This window comes from Microcaecilia unicolor, chromosome 8 (assembly GCF_901765095.1).
Source record: "Microcaecilia unicolor chromosome 8, aMicUni1.1, whole genome shotgun sequence".
Classification (NCBI taxonomy): Eukaryota; Metazoa; Chordata; class Amphibia; order Gymnophiona; family Siphonopidae; genus Microcaecilia; species Microcaecilia unicolor.
Genome location: NC_044038.1, coordinates 227398861 through 227417175, shown reverse-complemented (window position 1 = coordinate 227417175; position 18315 = coordinate 227398861). Strand labels below are relative to the sequence as shown.

At 44.1% G+C, this 18315-nt stretch overlaps 2 protein-coding genes across 2 annotated transcripts in view; both read left to right on the top strand.

Moving 5' to 3' along the window:
* The window catches only part of LOC115475593 (protein-glutamine gamma-glutamyltransferase 5-like), a 170186-nt gene that overhangs the window by 84618 nt on the left and 67253 nt on the right, over window positions 1–18315 (top strand). The window lies entirely within an intron of this gene.
* The window catches only part of LOC115475598 (erythrocyte membrane protein band 4.2-like), a 39603-nt gene that overhangs the window by 10994 nt on the left and 10294 nt on the right, over window positions 1–18315 (top strand). The window contains 7 exon segments of the mRNA XM_030211452.1: window positions 583–634; window positions 637–710; window positions 2133–2307; window positions 9755–9893; window positions 10650–10753; window positions 13081–13323; window positions 17731–18048. Of these exon segments, the coding sequence (XP_030067312.1) occupies window positions 583–634; window positions 637–710; window positions 2133–2307; window positions 9755–9893; window positions 10650–10753; window positions 13081–13323; window positions 17731–18048 (1105 nt within the window).

The window sequence follows — 18315 nt, the reverse complement described above, 5'->3', positions numbered from 1 at the left end:
GATGGTAACCTTGGCTGTATCGACTAAGACCATTACTGGGTTGGTTTGTACGGTCTGAGTCCTGCAAACAGCAATCCGGTTGTAGGACGGGTTAGAGAGAGCTTCAATGGAAATTCTAGTAATTTGGAACGTTGAGGGCAGTACTGGGCAGACTTATGGCCTGTGTCCCACAAATGACAAAACATATTCAGATAGACTGGAGTGAGCTTTGACGGCAACTCCAGTAGTTGGAACATAAGAACAGAGCCGGACAGACTGCTACGGTCTACGTTCCCAGAAACGCCAAAGAAAGACCATGATCAAGTATATACTACCATGTTCATTGTGATTTTTAAGTCTTGAATTGATAATGAATGTGGCTGTTGGGCAGACTGGATGGACCATTCAGGTCTTTATCTGCCGTCACTTACTATGTTACTATGGTTGATGGGCCAAACAATAAATTATTAACAAAATTAAGAGATAATCTCATGAGCATGCTGCAAATAGCATTACAACTACTGCTAAGCACGAGACTGATTCTATGAATGTCTTCATTCTGTTCACCCTTGATGTTGGACTACAAACATTTTTTTCTTTCAGTGCGATAAGGTCATCCTTGACATCTGTCTCAAGTTGCTGGACCTGAGCTCACAATGCTAGAGGATCCTAAAAGGGGCTGGGAAGCAAGGAATGACCCAGTACACATTTGCCACATGGTCAACGCCTTGGTATGGAAACAGCTGTAAAAATGCAATATTCCATCACTGCATTTCTGAAGTGGGAAAAGGAGAGATTAACTGCAACCTGGTGACATTTAGTGAAAGATAAGAGGGTGTGGGTGGAGGAGGGATTAAGGATTTTCAAGAACTCTTTCATGTAAGGCCTCAGGATAGGTTTGCATAGCTGCAGCTAAAATATTTTTCTAGGTGAAAGGAAGACAAAATTAGTTGTAAGACAACCCTTCACTCCTGCTGCAGCAATGGGGTTAGCGTCTGCTCTCAACTCCCTGCTGAATGAAGGTGAGTGGAGGAGTGGCCTAGTGGTTAGCGTGGTGGACTTTGGTCCTGGGGAACTGGGTTTGATTCCCACTCTGGGCAAGTCACTCTTAACCCTCCATTGCCCTGTAGGATCATTTATATAATATGCAAGCCGCATTGAACCTGCTATGAGTGGGAAAGCGCGGGGTACAAATGTAACAAATAAATAAATAATGATTGAGAGGAGGAGTTGAGCTCTTTGCTGCCAGAAGGGATGTGGGAGAATATTCAAAGAAGATTAGTAAATCTTCAATTTGTAAAGAATTCTGGAAAACGGATATGAAGTTTTTTACTGGTAGTATCTAACTGCCCCGAAGGTTGCATAATACTTACGTTGATTGCTGGTGATGCTGTAGGCAGGATGGCTGATGCTCCACATCTGGTAGAGTTAGTAAACAGTAGAGATGATGACAGCTGTTGCAGGCTTCTGGGAATGGATGAATGATTCTACATGAAGCAGATTGCAGATACCAACACTGTGAGTTCCCAGAATTTGGTTTGGTTTGGTGTGCATTTGTGTTTTGGTTCAACAAATGTGGTTGTTTCTGCATGCTTTAATACGAAAGAACATCCGACAGAGTAAGATTACTCTTTGGAGACTCTTTGGTTCAGCCTTTAGTTTAGAAAGGAAATTACGAGTGTGGAGTAAAGTATGCAGACAAGTAAATATAATGTAGCCACAGGCAGGGCTTGGTGGGCTGTGGCCCCTCTACTTAGAGTCCGATACCCCTCCCCCCACCACCAACCAAGTAAGCAGCCAGAACATAGGCAAATGGGGGGAAGCACTGAGGTGGTTGTGTGCATCTGCACTGCCTAATGTCCACCCGTGTGACCTTGGGCCCCACCAAAACATTAGTCCTGGCTGGGCAACTACTGAGAATGTCCGATGCTCAAGGTCCACAGCCCAGCCTGATTTCCAGGATTTCCACAATGAATACATATGAGAGCTATTTGCATTCACTACTTCCATTGCGTGTTGAAAACAGATCTCGTACATATTCATTGTGGAAATCCTGAAAACAGGTTGGCTTGTGGACCTCGAGGACTGGATTGAGCACCCCTACCCTAGAAGGTCCACCAGAGGTTATCTCCAGCTTCTTTTCTTTACCTCAGCTGAGCGATAATAAGAAGGGTCTCCTGTGTGGAAGCTGGAACAATGAATACGGCAGTGGAACACTGCCAGGCAAATGGAAGGGGAGTGCACCCATCTTGCAACGGTGGATCAAGGCCAACTGCCAGCCCGCTCACTCTGGACGATGCTGGGTGTTCGCAGCTGTTATGTGCACAGGTAAGATCTAGACTTAAAACCCCAGGCCTATTGCTCATGAATTCGGTGCCAGATCTGTGGGGGCACCCTGGATATTTGAAAACCACTTTCACTCTGTGGGGAGGAGAAGGTGTAATTCGTACCGAGTTGAGCACTCCTTATAGTTTTGAAAGATAGCGCCTATGAACTTCTGGCGTTTTGCAACTGAAAAATAGGGTTACATCTATGCTTGAGCAACTAAAGAGTGGGGAGAGGGCGTTTTCAAAGGCTATATTCACTAAGGAGCCCTTTTAATAAGCTGCGTTAAGCAACGTGCTATTCCAGCTTGGCCAGTCCGGCGCTTCACATCTTTTCCTGCCTTCAACGGTTCTAATCGTGGCCTGCTTCTTTCACCTGGTCTGATGGGTATTTCACTGCTCCCCATCGTGGATCGCCTTGCAGACAGTTGTACAAGTACTCTGAACGTCACCGCATCTGGAGTCTAACGAAGACCTGCCTATCTCTGACTGCTGTCTTCAGAATTTCAACATAGTGCCCACAGTCCTTCCTAATAAAATGTACCTAGTCCTTTTTTTTTTTTTTTTTTTTTGTCTCTCTTACCTTTCCCTATTTCTTCTGAATTAATGTAATTGTCATTTTAAAACAACTGGTCTGGTATATTGCCTTATCAGTACATTGTAAGCCAACTTTGAGTCCGCATCCCTGTGGAAAAAAGTGGGATATAAATGTAAATAAATAAATAAAATTAACATACGCGTAAACACATGGGAAAAACTGGCCTAACATAGGATTCACTACAACATTCTGCATTACTTCTGCTATTTGTGTGTACTAACTCCCTAATTCTATATAAGTGCCCATAAATGCATGCACAGTTTAATTGAATAACAAGGCAATTCGTGCAATAATTCTACTGTGGTATATATTTAGGTCCCCTTCTGTCCCTCTCTATCTGAACAGGTATTCTATTCCCTACTCTCCTTTACGTTGTCTTAGATCGGCTGACAATAATCTTCTTTCCTTACCACTGCTCTCTCTATCCCTCTCACCAGTCCTCAAGATCTGCATTTATAACTATTTAGGTTCCGAACTCTGGAATGAGCTCCCAGGTCAGATTAGGGACGACCCACTTTTGCGTCTTCAAACTGGCACCAACAACTCACCTTTCAGAATTGCATTTGACCCTTCTCATAACCCTTCCCTTTTGCCTGATTTTTCGGATTTACTAGGGCCACAAACTCTTAATATAGGAATGTTTAAAACTGAGTGACAGCAGGAGCAGATTTAAGGCACAGGAAAAAAAAAAGTTAGGAGCTTACCACTCATTCTAGCACTAGGCTCATAAATTCGGGTAATAAATCTAGGCAAATGGATGAGGACCTAAGGGGCCCCTTTTACTAAGCCGCGTAAGTGTCTACACTCGCCCAACGAGCGCCAAAATGAACTCACTGCCTCACTACCACATGACTCTTGCGATAATTTCATTTTTGGCGCCAGTCCACTATGCACATCTGAAAAATATTTTTTTTTCTGGCGCGCGTAGCGGACTCGCACCAAGTGGCATCTGACACACATAGGTCATGTTTTTAATTAAATAAGGCTGCTTGTATCACCTCCCAAATTAGTACTTACCAACCACCCACAATTTAGGGAGATAAAATACTAAGAAGGCCGCATCTCATGAGAGAAGCAATTCTTTATCTTACCAAGAGAAAGTACATTACAAGTATATTCTTCTGTTCATCCATAATTGCACCTTTCCCAGGCCCGTTTGCACATACATAGTAACATAGTAACATATAGTAACATAGTAGATGATGGCAGACAAAGACCTGCCCGTCCATCCAGTTGCCCAACAAGATAAACTTATATGTGCTACTTTTGTGTACACCCTACTTTGATTTTGTACTGTCCTCTTCAGGGCATAGACCGTATACGTCTGCCCGCACTATCCCGCCTCCCAACCACCAGCCTCGCCTCCCACCACCGGTTCTGGCACAGACCGTATAAGTCTGCCCAGCACTATCCCTGCCTCCAACACCAGTCCCGCCTCCCACCACCGCTCTGGCACAGACTGTATAAGTCTGCTCAGCACTATCCCCGACTCCAACACCAGCCCCGCCTCCCACACCGGCTCTGCCATTGGAATGTCTTATAAGATCATAAGTTCGTGGGCCTCACGATTTATGGCCTCTGCCCATTTTGACTCCGCTCTAGGGTGGACAACTAAGTTTATAGAGTTTACTTAGGTGCTAGCAGACATAAGCTCTGATTCAGTAAAGAGGTCAACTAAGGGACACTCAAGTACTTAGGCCTATCAGCCTATATGTTCTATTAAGCCTTAGCTTAACCATAGTTCATATTTCATAATTCATAATTGTACCCATAATATACAGTCATTACCGCACAGATTCTTTACCGCTAGGTCTATGGCTGGCAATAAGGTCAAAGACCCAAAATGGACGTGCGGCAATTTTAATTTTACCGCACATCCATTTTCAGGAAAAAAAAAAAGAGGGCTTTTTACAGGCACACTGAAAAATAATTCTGCGCACGCCCAAAACCCACGCCTACACTACCGCAGGCCTTTTTTTTACGGCAGCTTAGTAAAAGGACCCCTAAGTTTATATGCACAGCTTTTAAGCTGAATTTTTCAACTGAAAATAGGACACAAATTTAAGAGCCTAAATTTAGGAGCTGTATTTTTTTTGAAAATTGGGTCTATACCATCTAAAAGTGAAAATATATATATATTGTGACAAGGCTACATCCCCGATGTATAGAGTGATGCAGCAAACCATGAACTACATATCCCAGAATGCATTTCCAGTCCTAGCAGTGAGATCCCAGGGGATAGGCAAGCTGGCATATACCGTCCCTCTGACCACAAGAGGGAGAGTAAATGAAGGAGCCAGTTCCCCTGGACCCGCAATCAGTATCATGCTACCCACCTGTAATAGGGAGGGGTGGGCTGAGAAGCAGGAGGAGTATTGGATGGAAGAGGGAATTAATCAGCCTGAGCAGGGAAGAAAGCAGAACGGAATGGGAGCTTGAGGGCAGCCCCGGAAGGTTTGGAAACCTACATGGTTTTTGTAATTTATTTTGGTTTTAAAGCCTGTTTTTCTTGTGGGAGAGACCTGTTTGCTTTGGGGAAACCATGAATGGTGGGTAGGGGAATTACTAACCTGTTTTGAAACCTGATTATTTTTGAGAACCTCTGAAGTTGGAAGGCTTGTTTATGAAGGAGGGCTGCCTGGTGGGAAGAGGGGTTCAGTTCAGGAGGAGAGGAGCAGTACAGGCTGAAAATCCTTGGGCAAGACAGGTCCCTAAAGAACTGAAGCAGGCTGAAATAGAGGAAGAGTCCCAAAGTATTGAACCTCCTGAAAGTAAAGGCTGCTGGGTGATTAAGTGTTTTGTCTTGAGGGGAAATCCTGCTTGTGGGACAAGTACTATTTGTTTGCTACTGACTGGGACCAAAAAAGCAGGGATTTCCCAAAGGACTATTGCATTCCCCTCAGGGAAGCGGGCAAAGTCTTTGTGTAATTGGTTGATGTACTAAGCGAGGCAGAACAGCCCTGCCTGAGAAGCAGTCTCTACTATGGAGTGAAGTTTTGTTTATGAATCTGGAAAAATAAAGGAAGGTTTTTGAAGTATTTCCTGGTGGCAGTTTTGTGAAGTCCTGGCTATTCATGGGAGGGCCGCTTCCTCCCTCCTACTGGAGCAGCGGGGCCCGTTTACAATATTTTTAATGAACAACCAATGACTCCCACTGGCAGAATTGTTTCATTATCTCTGTGTAAGAGAATATTTCAGGCAACGGATCTGATGCCTATGTCTAACTCCTACTGCATGAATTGTTCCTCTGTAAGTTTATCAATAGAAATCAAACAAAATAAAACATGGAAAAGAAAATAAGATGATACCTTTTTTATTGGACATAACTTAATACATTTCTTAATTAGCTTTCAAAGGTTGCCCTTCTTCCTCAGATCGGAAATAAGCAAATGTGCTAGCTGACAGTGTATATAAGTGAAAACATTCAAGCATTACTATGACAGTAAAATAGATACAATTGGAGATTCTACATGGAATGTTGCTACTATTTGAGATTCTACATGGAATGTTGCTATTCCACTAGCAACATTCCATGTAGAAGCCTGCGCGGGCCACATTGGTGATCTGCAAGGGCCGACTTCTACATGGAATGTTGCTAGTGGAATAGCAACATTCCATGTAGAATCTCAAATAGTAGCAACAGTGGAGGATTGGCCTAGTGGTTAGGGTGGTGGACTTTGGTCTGGGGAACTGAGGAACTGAGTTTGATTCCCACTTCAGGCACAGGCAGCTCCTTGTGACTCTGGGCAAGTCACTTAACCCTCCATTGCCCCATGTAAGCGCATTGAGCCTGCCATGAGTGGGAAAGCGCGGGGTACAAATGTAACAAAAATAAAATAGATACTATTGGAGATTCTACATGGAATGTTGCTATTCCACTAGCAACATTCCATGTAGAAGCCTGCGCGGCCACATTGGTGATCTACAAGGGCCGACTTCTACATGGAATGTTGCTAGTGGAATAGCCATAACACCAAACCAAAGACAAGAACTAATGATAAACACCCCCCTATACCTATGGGAATTCTTCTATATTGTCTATTGGATCTAGAAGATCTCTATACTTTTAAAGTAACATAATTCTGGGAGAATTATTGATGTCCGGAAGTACAGACTGTTGTGAAGGGGAGATGGGCAAGTGTTAACCCGAGTCCCTGACGAAAATGTTGAAACCCGCGGTGTCGGGCGTTATCTAGGGAAAGTCAAAGAGGACTCCAACAGTATAATACACGGAGAGGAACTTAAGATAAGTCCTTTTAAACAATTTTTGATTTAGAGCACTTGTAGCATCGAGCACATATAGCTTTGAGCACCTTTTGTAGTATATGTGTTTGCAATAGCACTATAAATAGTTACCTAAGGGATTTGTCCGATGAGGAGACGCTATGCCACTAGGCTAAAAATCTTATTGAATGTGCCGGAAGTGGGTGTCTTCTGAGGACTCCAAACATATTCTAGAACATATTCATGTTATTGAATCTTCAGATGTTTGGGCTTATGTTACTTTAAAAGTATAGAGATCTTCTAGATCCAATAGACAATATAGAAGAATTCCCATAGGTATAGGGGGTGTTTATCATTAGTTCTTTGTCTTTGGTTTGGTGTTATGACAAGTTGAATTTACCAAAGATTCTTATATTTAGGAGATTTTGAGTGGTTTCGCTAGTGGAATAGCAACATTCCATGTAGAATCTATAGAAATCAAACAAAATAAAACATGGAAAAGAAAATAAGATGATACCTTTTTTTTGGACATAACTTAATACATTTCTTATTAGCTTTCAAGGTTGCCCTTCTTCCTCAGATGGGAAATAAGCAAATGTGCTAGCTGACAGTGTATATAAGTGAAAACATTCAAGCATTACTAGACAGTAAAATAGATACTATTGGAGATTCTACATGGAATGTTGCTATTCCATAGCAACATTCCATGTAGAAGGCTGCGCAGGCTTCTGTTTCTGTGAGTATGACGTCCTGCACGTACGTGCAGGACGTCATACTCACAGAAGCAGAAGCCTGCGCGGCCACATTGGTGATCTACAAGGGCCGACTTCTACATGGAATGTTGCTAGTAGAATAGCAACATTCCATGTAGAATCTATAGAAATCAAACAAAATAAAACATGGAAAAGAAAATAAGATGATACCTTTTTATTGGACATAACTTAATACATTTCTTGATTAGCTTTCGAAGGTTGCCCTTCTTCCTCAGATCGGAAATAAGTGTGAGGAACTGAAAAGTCCACGAGGCCAGCAGCAAAATTCACTGTTTGCATTAACACTGTTATGGAGAAGTCTTTCCAGTACTCAATTTGCCCATACTAGCAAGTCGTAAATAAACTCATACGTACTAGTTTCAATCTGTTGTGAGGTCACAATGGACGTCATTCACACTGCATGAATTAATCATATACTGTACACTGCCTTGATTGAATTCCTTCAAAAAGGCAGTAAATAAATCCTAATTAATAAATATATAAATACACTGTCAAGTATATTTCTCACCACCCAAAATAAGAAATAAACAGGAATATACTAGATTCTGCAAAATTCTCAATCGTTCCTTTTCAAACAAACCCTCACAAAGAACAATCATAGCTCAAACAACTAATTATTACTTGAATGGTTATTACTCTATTTACCATTAACCTTCTCTTTGCTTCATGTGCAATTTCTCATTCATAATAGATTTTCTAAATGTTAAATATCCGTAGCTATCCCAGTATGTTTGGTGATACTGTATTTTAAAATTGGATTCTTAAAACAAATTACTTTCTTATGCGTTATTCTTTGTTATATATCCTATACTGTTAATTGTAAGCCACAGTGAACTCAAACTTGTTTGGGATAATGTGGGATATAAATGTCACAAATAAATAAATAAAATCATCTTCACTGCTCTTAGGGGTGCCTGCCAGTTGCAAGAATGTCCTTCTTAAAATAAAATAAAAAAAAGTCTAATAGCATTTTCCTAGTCCTGTGACAGTGGTGTGCTGGAGCAGCCTCTCACAGGCTCGCAAGAGCCGGTTGTTAAGTTTTTAAGAATTTTGGGAGCCGGTTGTTAAAGTAGGGCCCTCCATGGCTACTTTAATAACTGGCTCCCAAAATGTGGGCTTGGGCCCCCTGCTGAATTCTCTTTTACTTTGCTGGTGGGGATGCTGAGCCCTGCCAGCCAAGTAAATAGACTACTGCTGCTCCCCACTCTTTGTTTCCAGCTCTGGGCAGCAGGCTGGGACTTCTCGAGCACGTGAGAGAAGTTCCAGCATGCTGCTCAGAGCAAGACATTGGGAGTGGTGGCAGTCCATTTATTGGCTGCCAGCAAAGGTATGCCTAACGTGCCCGCACAAAGGGAGGGAGGAGAGAGAGGCAAGTGTTGCTCCCCCCCATCCCGGCCACCCCTAGCCCTTCCAACTGCAAAGCTGGCTACGTCTGTCCGGAGAAAGAGCCTGTTGTTAAAAATGTACCAGCACACCCCTGCCTGTGCACCACTGTTTCCTCTAAGTAGCAGGAGTTATCCATCTACAATCCTGCCACTGGGGGGGGGGGGGGGGGGGGGGCGCTGTTTCACTGTCACATTTTCAATAGCGAGCAACAGACAAGCTCTGCAAGACTCCAGAGATCCTGACTGCCCCTAGCAATTGAAAACACTATATTGAAACACCACCCCCTACTGGTAGCAATGCAGTTGGAAAACTCCCACTTAGCTTAGAAAGAACGGTGCGTGTGCACAGTTTTGCACAATTGCCTAGCACACAGGGGCACAGTTTTGTCTGTGAGTTTACACCAATAAACAGAGTTAGGAGGCGTGCTCAGTGCTGACAACAGCTCACCATCTTCTCTGTTTACCCCACAGTGTTGAGGTGTCTGGGAATTCCCACCAGAGTTGTCACAAACTTTACCTCAGCACATGACATAGGCCGAAAACTGACTGTGGATGAATACTACAATGAGAATGGGATGAAGATCAATGGGGATTATAACGCCGGTATCTGGTGAGAATGCTAATTTTAAAAGAGAGAAAAAAACAAACACTGGAGGTCTGACAAACCTCAAGCAAATGCGTTATGGTGTAATGCGGTGTATCAAATAATTAAATCAAATCAAACCATGCACAATTCTTCAGGAAACTGGATCTCAAGGAGAATAACTGACTTCTATTATTTATTCATCCTAGCCCATTTTCTCTGCTATCTCCAACTTATTACGGTCTCTAGAACCAAAGATACTTGTATCAGGAAACATGCCACTGCTCATCGGAGAGAGCAGAGTGATAACGGCAGCCGTTTCCACTTGCCTCATGGTTTCTTTCGACTCTCAATATGAAGACCCAGTGTTAATAACTTCCCATGCAGATTCTGCATCCATATAGGGACTTTATGCACTGACCGTAGGACATCCTCTCCTGACCCCTCAGCTTGCATTTCCTTGGTGCTTGACTCAGAGACTTAGATAAAATTGAATGATGGGTTCATAAAAACAAACTTAGAGCCCTGAGAAATGAATTCTGCCTAGCAACGCCTGCAGTGCAGAGACGCCCAAGTAAGAAGGGGCCCCTCTGTTCCTCGATCTTATGAAGTGACTCCACCCCACCCCACCCCACCCCACCCCCAAGCTTTTAGGCCCCCTCTACAATATTATCACATGAGGGTCCTTAACTTGAACATACGTCATGGAAAATGGGGAAGTCCCTTTAGCACATCAGGCTCATAATGTGTATAACTGGAATTCCATTTCCTTAATTCCTACAGGAATTTCCGTGTCTGGAATGAGTGCTGGATGGCACGAGGGGATCTCCCCACAGGATATGATGGGTGGCAGGTGCTAGATGCAATGCCACAGAAGAAGAGTGAAGGTAATACTTTCTCATTTCTCACATGTGATACCTCCCGTCCCACTAATGCCACACAGTCGTTACAGTAACTATTACTGAGTAATCTCGCTAATTTGGGGGACTTCTACCAGATACTTGTGACCTGGATTGGCCACTGTTAGAAACAGGATACTGAGACGGATGGACCTTTGGTCTGATCCAGTATGGAGATTCTTATGTTCGTAGGATAAGGACAGGTGCAAATCAAAGAATGCAGAGTGAAAAATGCTTCTCTTTGGGTCTAAAACTTTGAGATTTTACCTCAGATACAGAGCACTTATTATTTTTTTTAATTTCAACTTGTTTTTTATTAAACGTAACAGTAACGACCATCCAGGGCCACCGAGAGACTGGGCCGGGCCTGGGGCAAGGCTGCCCCCGGGGCCCCGCCCCCGCCCCTGCCACCCCTGCGGTCGCCACCACTGCTGCTCCCCCCTCCACCCCCTCCCGAGGTCGCCGCCGCTCCCCCCTCCACTCCCCCCGAGGTTGCTGCCGCTCCCCCTCCCTCGACCCCCCCCCTCCGTCCACCACAGGGCCGGGCCCCCTGCATTGAAATCAAAGCGCCTCTCACCTCCATGTGAAAGCGCTGCAGGCAGAAGGGCAGCAGATCACTTCCCTTCGGCCCTCCTTCCCTCCTTGTGTCCCGCTCTCGCGGAAGTTACTTCAAGACGAGGGCGGGACACTGGGAGGGAAGGAGGCCCGAAGGAAGGCGATCAGCTGTCCTGCTGCCTGCAGCGTTTTCACACGGAGGTGAGAGGCGCTGTGATTTTAATACAGGGGGCCCGGCCCGGTGGCAGACGGTCGACGACGGAGGTCGGGTGGAACTGCGGCGCCGGGCCCGGGGAATTTTGTCCCCCCTGCACCCCCCCTCTCGGCGGCTATACGACCATTCAACATCAGGTGTGTGAAATGCTATTTCTTACAAGCGCCTTCTATCATTTATCGATTACTAAAACTTGATATACCGTTCCTGTTTACAAAAGAAACAACACAGGACAGACAGAGCACTGGTTTTTAATTTTGTTTTTGCAGAGGCTGCTCTTTTACTAAGGTGCACCTAAAAGTGGTCTGCCCTGGTGTAGGCACATGTTTTGGATGCACACACAGGTCCATTTTTCAGCATGCCTGGAAAAAAAGGCTTTTTTGTGTGTGGCCAAAAATGGACATGTGGCAAAATTAAAACCAGCGCCCGTCCGTTTTGGCCTGCGACCTTACTGCCACCCATCGACTTAGCAGTAAGGACTCACGTGCTAACCGGTCGGTAAGTTACCAGCGTGCGTAAACTGCCGATTACCGCCGGGTAAGCGCCACGTAGTAGAAAATAGAAAATATTTTCTACCACGTGTTTCGGGCATGCGTCAAAATTTAAATTACCACCCGGGGCATGTGGTAGCCGGGCAGTAGTTCCAATTTTGTGCATGTTGGACATGCTTAGTAAAAGGGCCCTTATATTAAGTATGCACATAACTTAGAATATTTTATCATCTACAAGTGAACTCTGCCCATGCATTGCCCCTGTACACGCCTACCAGCAAAGTACATGCCATCATGCCTACTTTTACACCAGTTGGAATTTTGTAACAGGCTATTTACGGGCAGATGGGGCCACATATGAGTGAAAATGATGTTATCAAATTAACCTCCATATGCTAATACTCTGCCTGCTTTTTATTATTATTATATATTCAGCGCATTTTCACTAACATAAAGCAGTCCAGGAGTAGAAACTTCTCAGAATGGTCTTCGATTTATGTTGGTCCTGTAAGCAAAACACAGGAACTCTTATGCACCTTTTGCTAGAATGTCCAAATCCGGTATTGTTCTGGGCAGATGTTTGGGATAAGTTGCAAGGGATTTGGGGGTTTCAGGACTCTTTTCTACCAAAGCATGTCATCTGGAAGTCAATTTGCACCCCATTTCTATTTGCAGAGAGAGATAAACTGCTTTTTGACTTCTTGGTCTCTATTGCGTTGAAGTTAATAATATCGCATTGGAAAGACAACTCTCTCCAGTCAATGTCATTCTTTGGTGGAATTGGGTTTTATTGTACAAGAAATATGAGCAGCTTTCAGTGCCTGCTATCCCTGGGTCTCGTTATGGTTCTCAGAAATGGAAAACTCTCGACCTCTTTCTGACGACAGCTGTCTAATTGTATTGCCTAATGTTTGATCTCAGCTTCCTGGATAGCATTCTTTTGTATAAGTTGTTGTTGTTTTTTTTTCCTTTCTCTCTTTTGTTTGTGGTATTATTGAAAACCTTAATAAAAACATTTTTTTAAAAAAATGTTCTTTTGCATATGTCTCGCCAAGGAGCGTCCCCCTGTGGGCCTGCCCCAGTTCGAGCCATCAAAGAAGGAGACATAGACCTGAACTATGACGTTGCTCTCCTCTTCGCCGAGGTGAATGCAGGCTGTGTGGTCTGGATTCGCCAATCTGATGGTCAGCTTGAACAAGCAACGAGCAGCACCAAATACACCGGCAACAACATCAGCACCAAAGGCATCGGCAGTGATCGATGTGAGGACATCACTCAGCACTACAAGTACCCAGAAGGTAGCAGAGCATCACTCGCTTTCCAGGATTCTCGATACAGTTGATTGCACAGTAGCGGGTCCGAATCTGCTGCTAGTTAGGTGCACTGCTCACACCCACTCAATTTAAAAAAGGATCAAACTCAATATTTATGTCTTCATTTATTTATTACATTTGTACCCCGCGCTTTCCCAAACACAGCAGGTTCAATGCGGCTTACATAGTAAATAGTTTTACAAAGTATTAGAAGCAGAATATTACAAACTGTAATAGACGTAGAGGGGCATAATCGAACGGTGGCGCCGCAAGGGGGCGGAGCTAACCATATTTTCTAAATACGGTTTGGGCCGGCTAAATCGATCGCTGGGTGTAGAGGAGATGGCCGGCGTCGTTTTTCAGCCATAATGGAAACCGGGCCCGGCCATCTCAAGCCCGGCGAAATGCAAGGCATTTGGTCATGGGAGGAGCCAGCATTTGTAGTGCACTGGTCCCCCTCACATGCCAGGACACCAACCGGACACCCTAGGAGGCACTTCTAAAAATTAAAAAAAAATAACAATAGCTCCCAGGTAAATAGCTCCCTTACCTTGTGTGCTGAGCGCCCCCCCCCCTCAAAACCCACTCCCCACAACTCTACACCATTACCATAGCCCTTATGGGTGAAGGGGGGCACTTACATGTGGGTACAGTGGGTTTTGGGGAGTGGTTGGAGGGCTCCCATTTACCACAAGTGTAACAGGTGGGGAGGGGGGATGGGACTGGGTCCACCTGCCTGAAGTGCACTGCACCCACAAAAAACTGCTCCAGGGACTTGCATACTGCTGTCAGGGACCTGGGTATGACATTTCAGGCTGGCATAGAGGCTGGCAAAGAAGGTTGTTGTTGTTTTTTTTTGGGTGGGAGAGGGTTGGTGACCACTGGGGGAGTAAGGAGAGGTTATCCATGATTCCCTCCGGTGGTCATTTGGTCAGTTGGGGCTCCTTTGTGAAGCTTGGTCATTAAAAAAAAGGGACCAAGTAAAGCCGGCGAAATGCTCGTCAAGCCTGGCTTTTTTTTCCCATTATTGTGCGAAGCCGGCCATCTCATAAGCACGCCCCTGTCCCGCCCCCGTCCTGCCTTCACTACCCTACCGACATGCCACCTTGAAGTTTTGCCGGCTCTGCGACGGAAAGCAGTTGGCGCCGGCCAAAATCAGCTTTCCATTATACCGATTTGGCCGGGTTCAGGAGATCGCTGGCCATCTCCCGATTTATGTCAGATGGCCGGGGATCTCTTTCGAAAATGAGATGGATAGTAATAGTAAGGTTATAAGAATAGGTGAATTGAACATGGAAAGGTAAACAAGGCATGATAGGCAAAGGAAAGAGATTGGGAGGGGTGAGGTGTAGGGAAGATGGAGACAAGAAGACTAGAGGAGGAGTATAAGGAGTTAGGAGACAGGGTGTAAGGTATAATCATCTCCGGAGCAGAAGTTGTGTGGGTGGGCTCATAAGGTTAGGTTGGGTCATTAGGGTAAGCTTGCTTGAAGAGATGTGCCTTCAACATTTTTCTGAAGGGTAGATATTCGTTAATTGTTCGGATGGATCTTGGTAGAGCATTCCAAAGTTGGCTGTCCAAAAATGAGAAACTGGATGCATAGGAGGATTTATATTTAATTCCTTTGCAGTTGGGAAGGTGCAAAGTGAGGTAAGTACGTGAGAACATTGATCTGTTTCTGATTGGGAGGTCGATCAGGTCATTCATGTAGCTAGGGGATTCTCCGTATATGATTTTATGAATCATTGTATTATGAATCATTAAAATAACCTACCCACTTCTCAATATACATAATTTTCTTATGCACCTTAACTGCAATAAGGCTGACATTATTATTCCGTTAATATGATTGCCATGATATTCTCATGCACCTTATTTGTTATCTATATTCTGATTTCCTTATCCCATTAATGTGATTGTTGTTGTATTATATTGTAAGCCACATTGAGCCTGCAAATAGGTGGGAAAATGTGGGATATAAATGTAGCAAATAAATAAATAAACCTGCTGAAACCACATAGCTGGCCAGTTAAATAACGCTAAATATCAGGTGGCCAAAGTTTAAATAAACACACGGTGTCCAGAAAAAAACAGGACCCCTTATATAATACTGAACAATTGATCAAACATTTAGTATGCATTTTTCTCTTAGTTAATTCATAATTTCTCTTAGTTAGGTCATAATTTGTGTTCAAAGTGTCTTCCCTCAACCTTGACACATTCACAAAGTCTTTGACACCACTGGCTGTTGGCTGAATGAATTCTAGGGTTTCGTTAATTAAGAGCTCAACTGTTTTGACAGGCCGAGGCGTTGGAGTCCATCCTGTTGAAAAATACAGTACTCAGAAATGCCTCAAATTTCAGGCAGAAGTTTCTGCTGCAGTAGGATGCTTTTGGGTTATTTGGAGAAATGTCAGGGGTCCCTTTTTTTTCCCCAGACACCATGTAGAAATAATTTTCCAAAGGGCTACTTCACAAATTAATATCAGCCCTTTTTTTGAAAAAATAAAACCAGATATATTGTAACATATTACATACCCATCTAATTGAAAATGATGCCCATGGAAACTATTAAAAAAGGTATGTTTCCAAAGTATTCTGAAGGCAAAGCAGTGTTCTGCAGGAAGAAGTAACTGCATAAGTACATAAGTATTGCCATACTGGGAAAGGTCCATCAAGCCCAGCATCCTGTTTCCAACAGTGGCCAATCCAGGTCACAAATACCTGGCAAGATCCCAAAAAAGTTCAATACATTTTATGGTGCTTATCCCAGAAATAAGCAGTGGATTCTCCCCAAGTCCATTTAATAATGGTCTATGGACTTTTTTTTTTAGGAAGCCGTCCAAACCTTTTTTAAACTCCACTAAGCTAACCACCTTTACCACATTCTCTAGCAATGAATTCCAGAGTTTAATTACACACCCAATAAGCACATGAAATTAGGAGCATACAGCCTGTACACATAGAACTGTAGCCAGATTCAGCAAGGGCAGGAAGGGGGAGTGGTCTGCAGAGGCGTAGCCACACTTGGTATTTTCGATTGGCCCAGAGGAAAATTAGATAGGTCCTTCCACGTGCCCGTTGCCTCCTATCCCAACCACACACCACAAATATCTTCCCAGAAATATTTTTTAAGAACATATGAGGTTTTTTTTTTCACGTACCCTACATCTTCTCCCTCTCCTCTGCTGCATCCCAGTATCTGTGCTCCTGTCTCTGAACTCCGTCCCTCTCCGATGTCGGTACAGGTGTCCTCGGTGCCTGCAACAATTCATTCTCGCTTGCGTTGGCCCTGCAGGCTTTCATCTGCCATGTCCCGCCCTCACTGATGACATTGCCTGTCTCCTGTCTGGCGAAACGCGGCAGATGGAAGCCTGCGGGGCCGGCACAAGCAGCAAGAATGGATCACTGCATGCCCCGAGGATGCCTGTACCAACACCGGGGAGGGAAGGGGTTCAGAAACCGGAGAACAGATGCTGGGGACAGCATGGAGAACAGGAGGGAAGAGAGCAGTGTGGCGCTGCAGCAGGGTGGGCCTGAGCCAACCTTAGCTACACCATTGTCTGCATTTAACATGCATGCTTTTCAAAATATGGTTATATTTATATAAAACAGACCAGAAATTCAACGCATTCTAAAACACAGGTGTAAATGAACACACAAACCCCCTGGAGTAGATTTCAAACAGCAGTACGTTCACACTTATCAGTTGTGTGTGTGCAGGTGTAAGTTACCTCCAAACCCCACATCCCTTCCCTCTAACAGAACTGCAGCCCTCTTCTAGAAATATCCACTCTTACTCCTAGGATGTGGTTAAAAGCAAGGAGCTGGGTTCCCCCCCTCCAGTCGCTATTTTTACGGAGAAACCAGAAAAGTGTTCAGGTGCATTCACACTTTCTATTTATATATATACTGGTTAGATTTATATCACCATTTTTCATTTTCATGGAAATTAAGGAAACCATGATATCTTTATTTTCCAATTGCTCCATGGCATAGTTCAAGATAGACAACTACAAGTAACATAGTAACATAACATAGTAGGTGACGGCAGAAAAAGACCTGCACGGTCCATCCAGTCTGCCCAACAAGATAAACTCATATGTGTATACCTTACCTTGATTTGTACCTGCCTTTTTCAGGGCACAGACCGTACAAGTCTGCCCAGCACTAGCCCCACCTCCCAACCACTAGCCCCGCCTCCCTGCTTTTCTTATCAATACTAAATGTTCATCACATAGATCTGCACACATCAGCCCAATCAATTTGCATATTTTGTTTATACCGAAAACCATACTTTTTTCGTAGCAATAAATCTAACACTATACCATTCGGTATTGGACCAGAGCAGTAATAAAGCAGGCATGTTCATTGTGTTTTCTTTCCTTACAGGCTCCATTCAAGAAAGAAAAGTCCTGCTAAAAGCTTTGGGAAAGATAAATGAGCACTGCCAGGCTCACGGGGAGGAGACCACGCCCAATATTCCACAATTTTCGGCTCAGCCAGTTGCTCCACTTCTCCTCTCTATCCAGTCTCCCAGTTCACTTTCATTGGGACAAGACACCAAGATTTCTGTTATGGTATCGAATAGGACAGAAGAAGGGAGGGAGCTGCATCTAACAGCTGGAGTTCAGATTTTGCAGTGCAATGGGATCTCCCAGGGTCAGCTTTGGAAGGAGGAATGCTGTTTTTTTCTTCAAGCCAATGAAGGTAAAGGCTGAGTCAACACTTTGGGGGACAGTACTACTACTACTACTTAACATTTCTAGAGCGCTACTAGGGTTATGCAGCGCTGTACAGTTTAACAAAGAAGGACAGTCCCTGCTCAATGAGCTTACAATCTAAAGGACGAAATGTCAAGTTGGGGCAGTCTAGATTTCCTGAAGAGAGGTATAGTGGTTAGGTGCCGAAGGCGACATTGAAGAGGTGGGCTTTGAGTAAGGATTTGAAGATGGGCAGGGAGAGGGCCTGGCATAT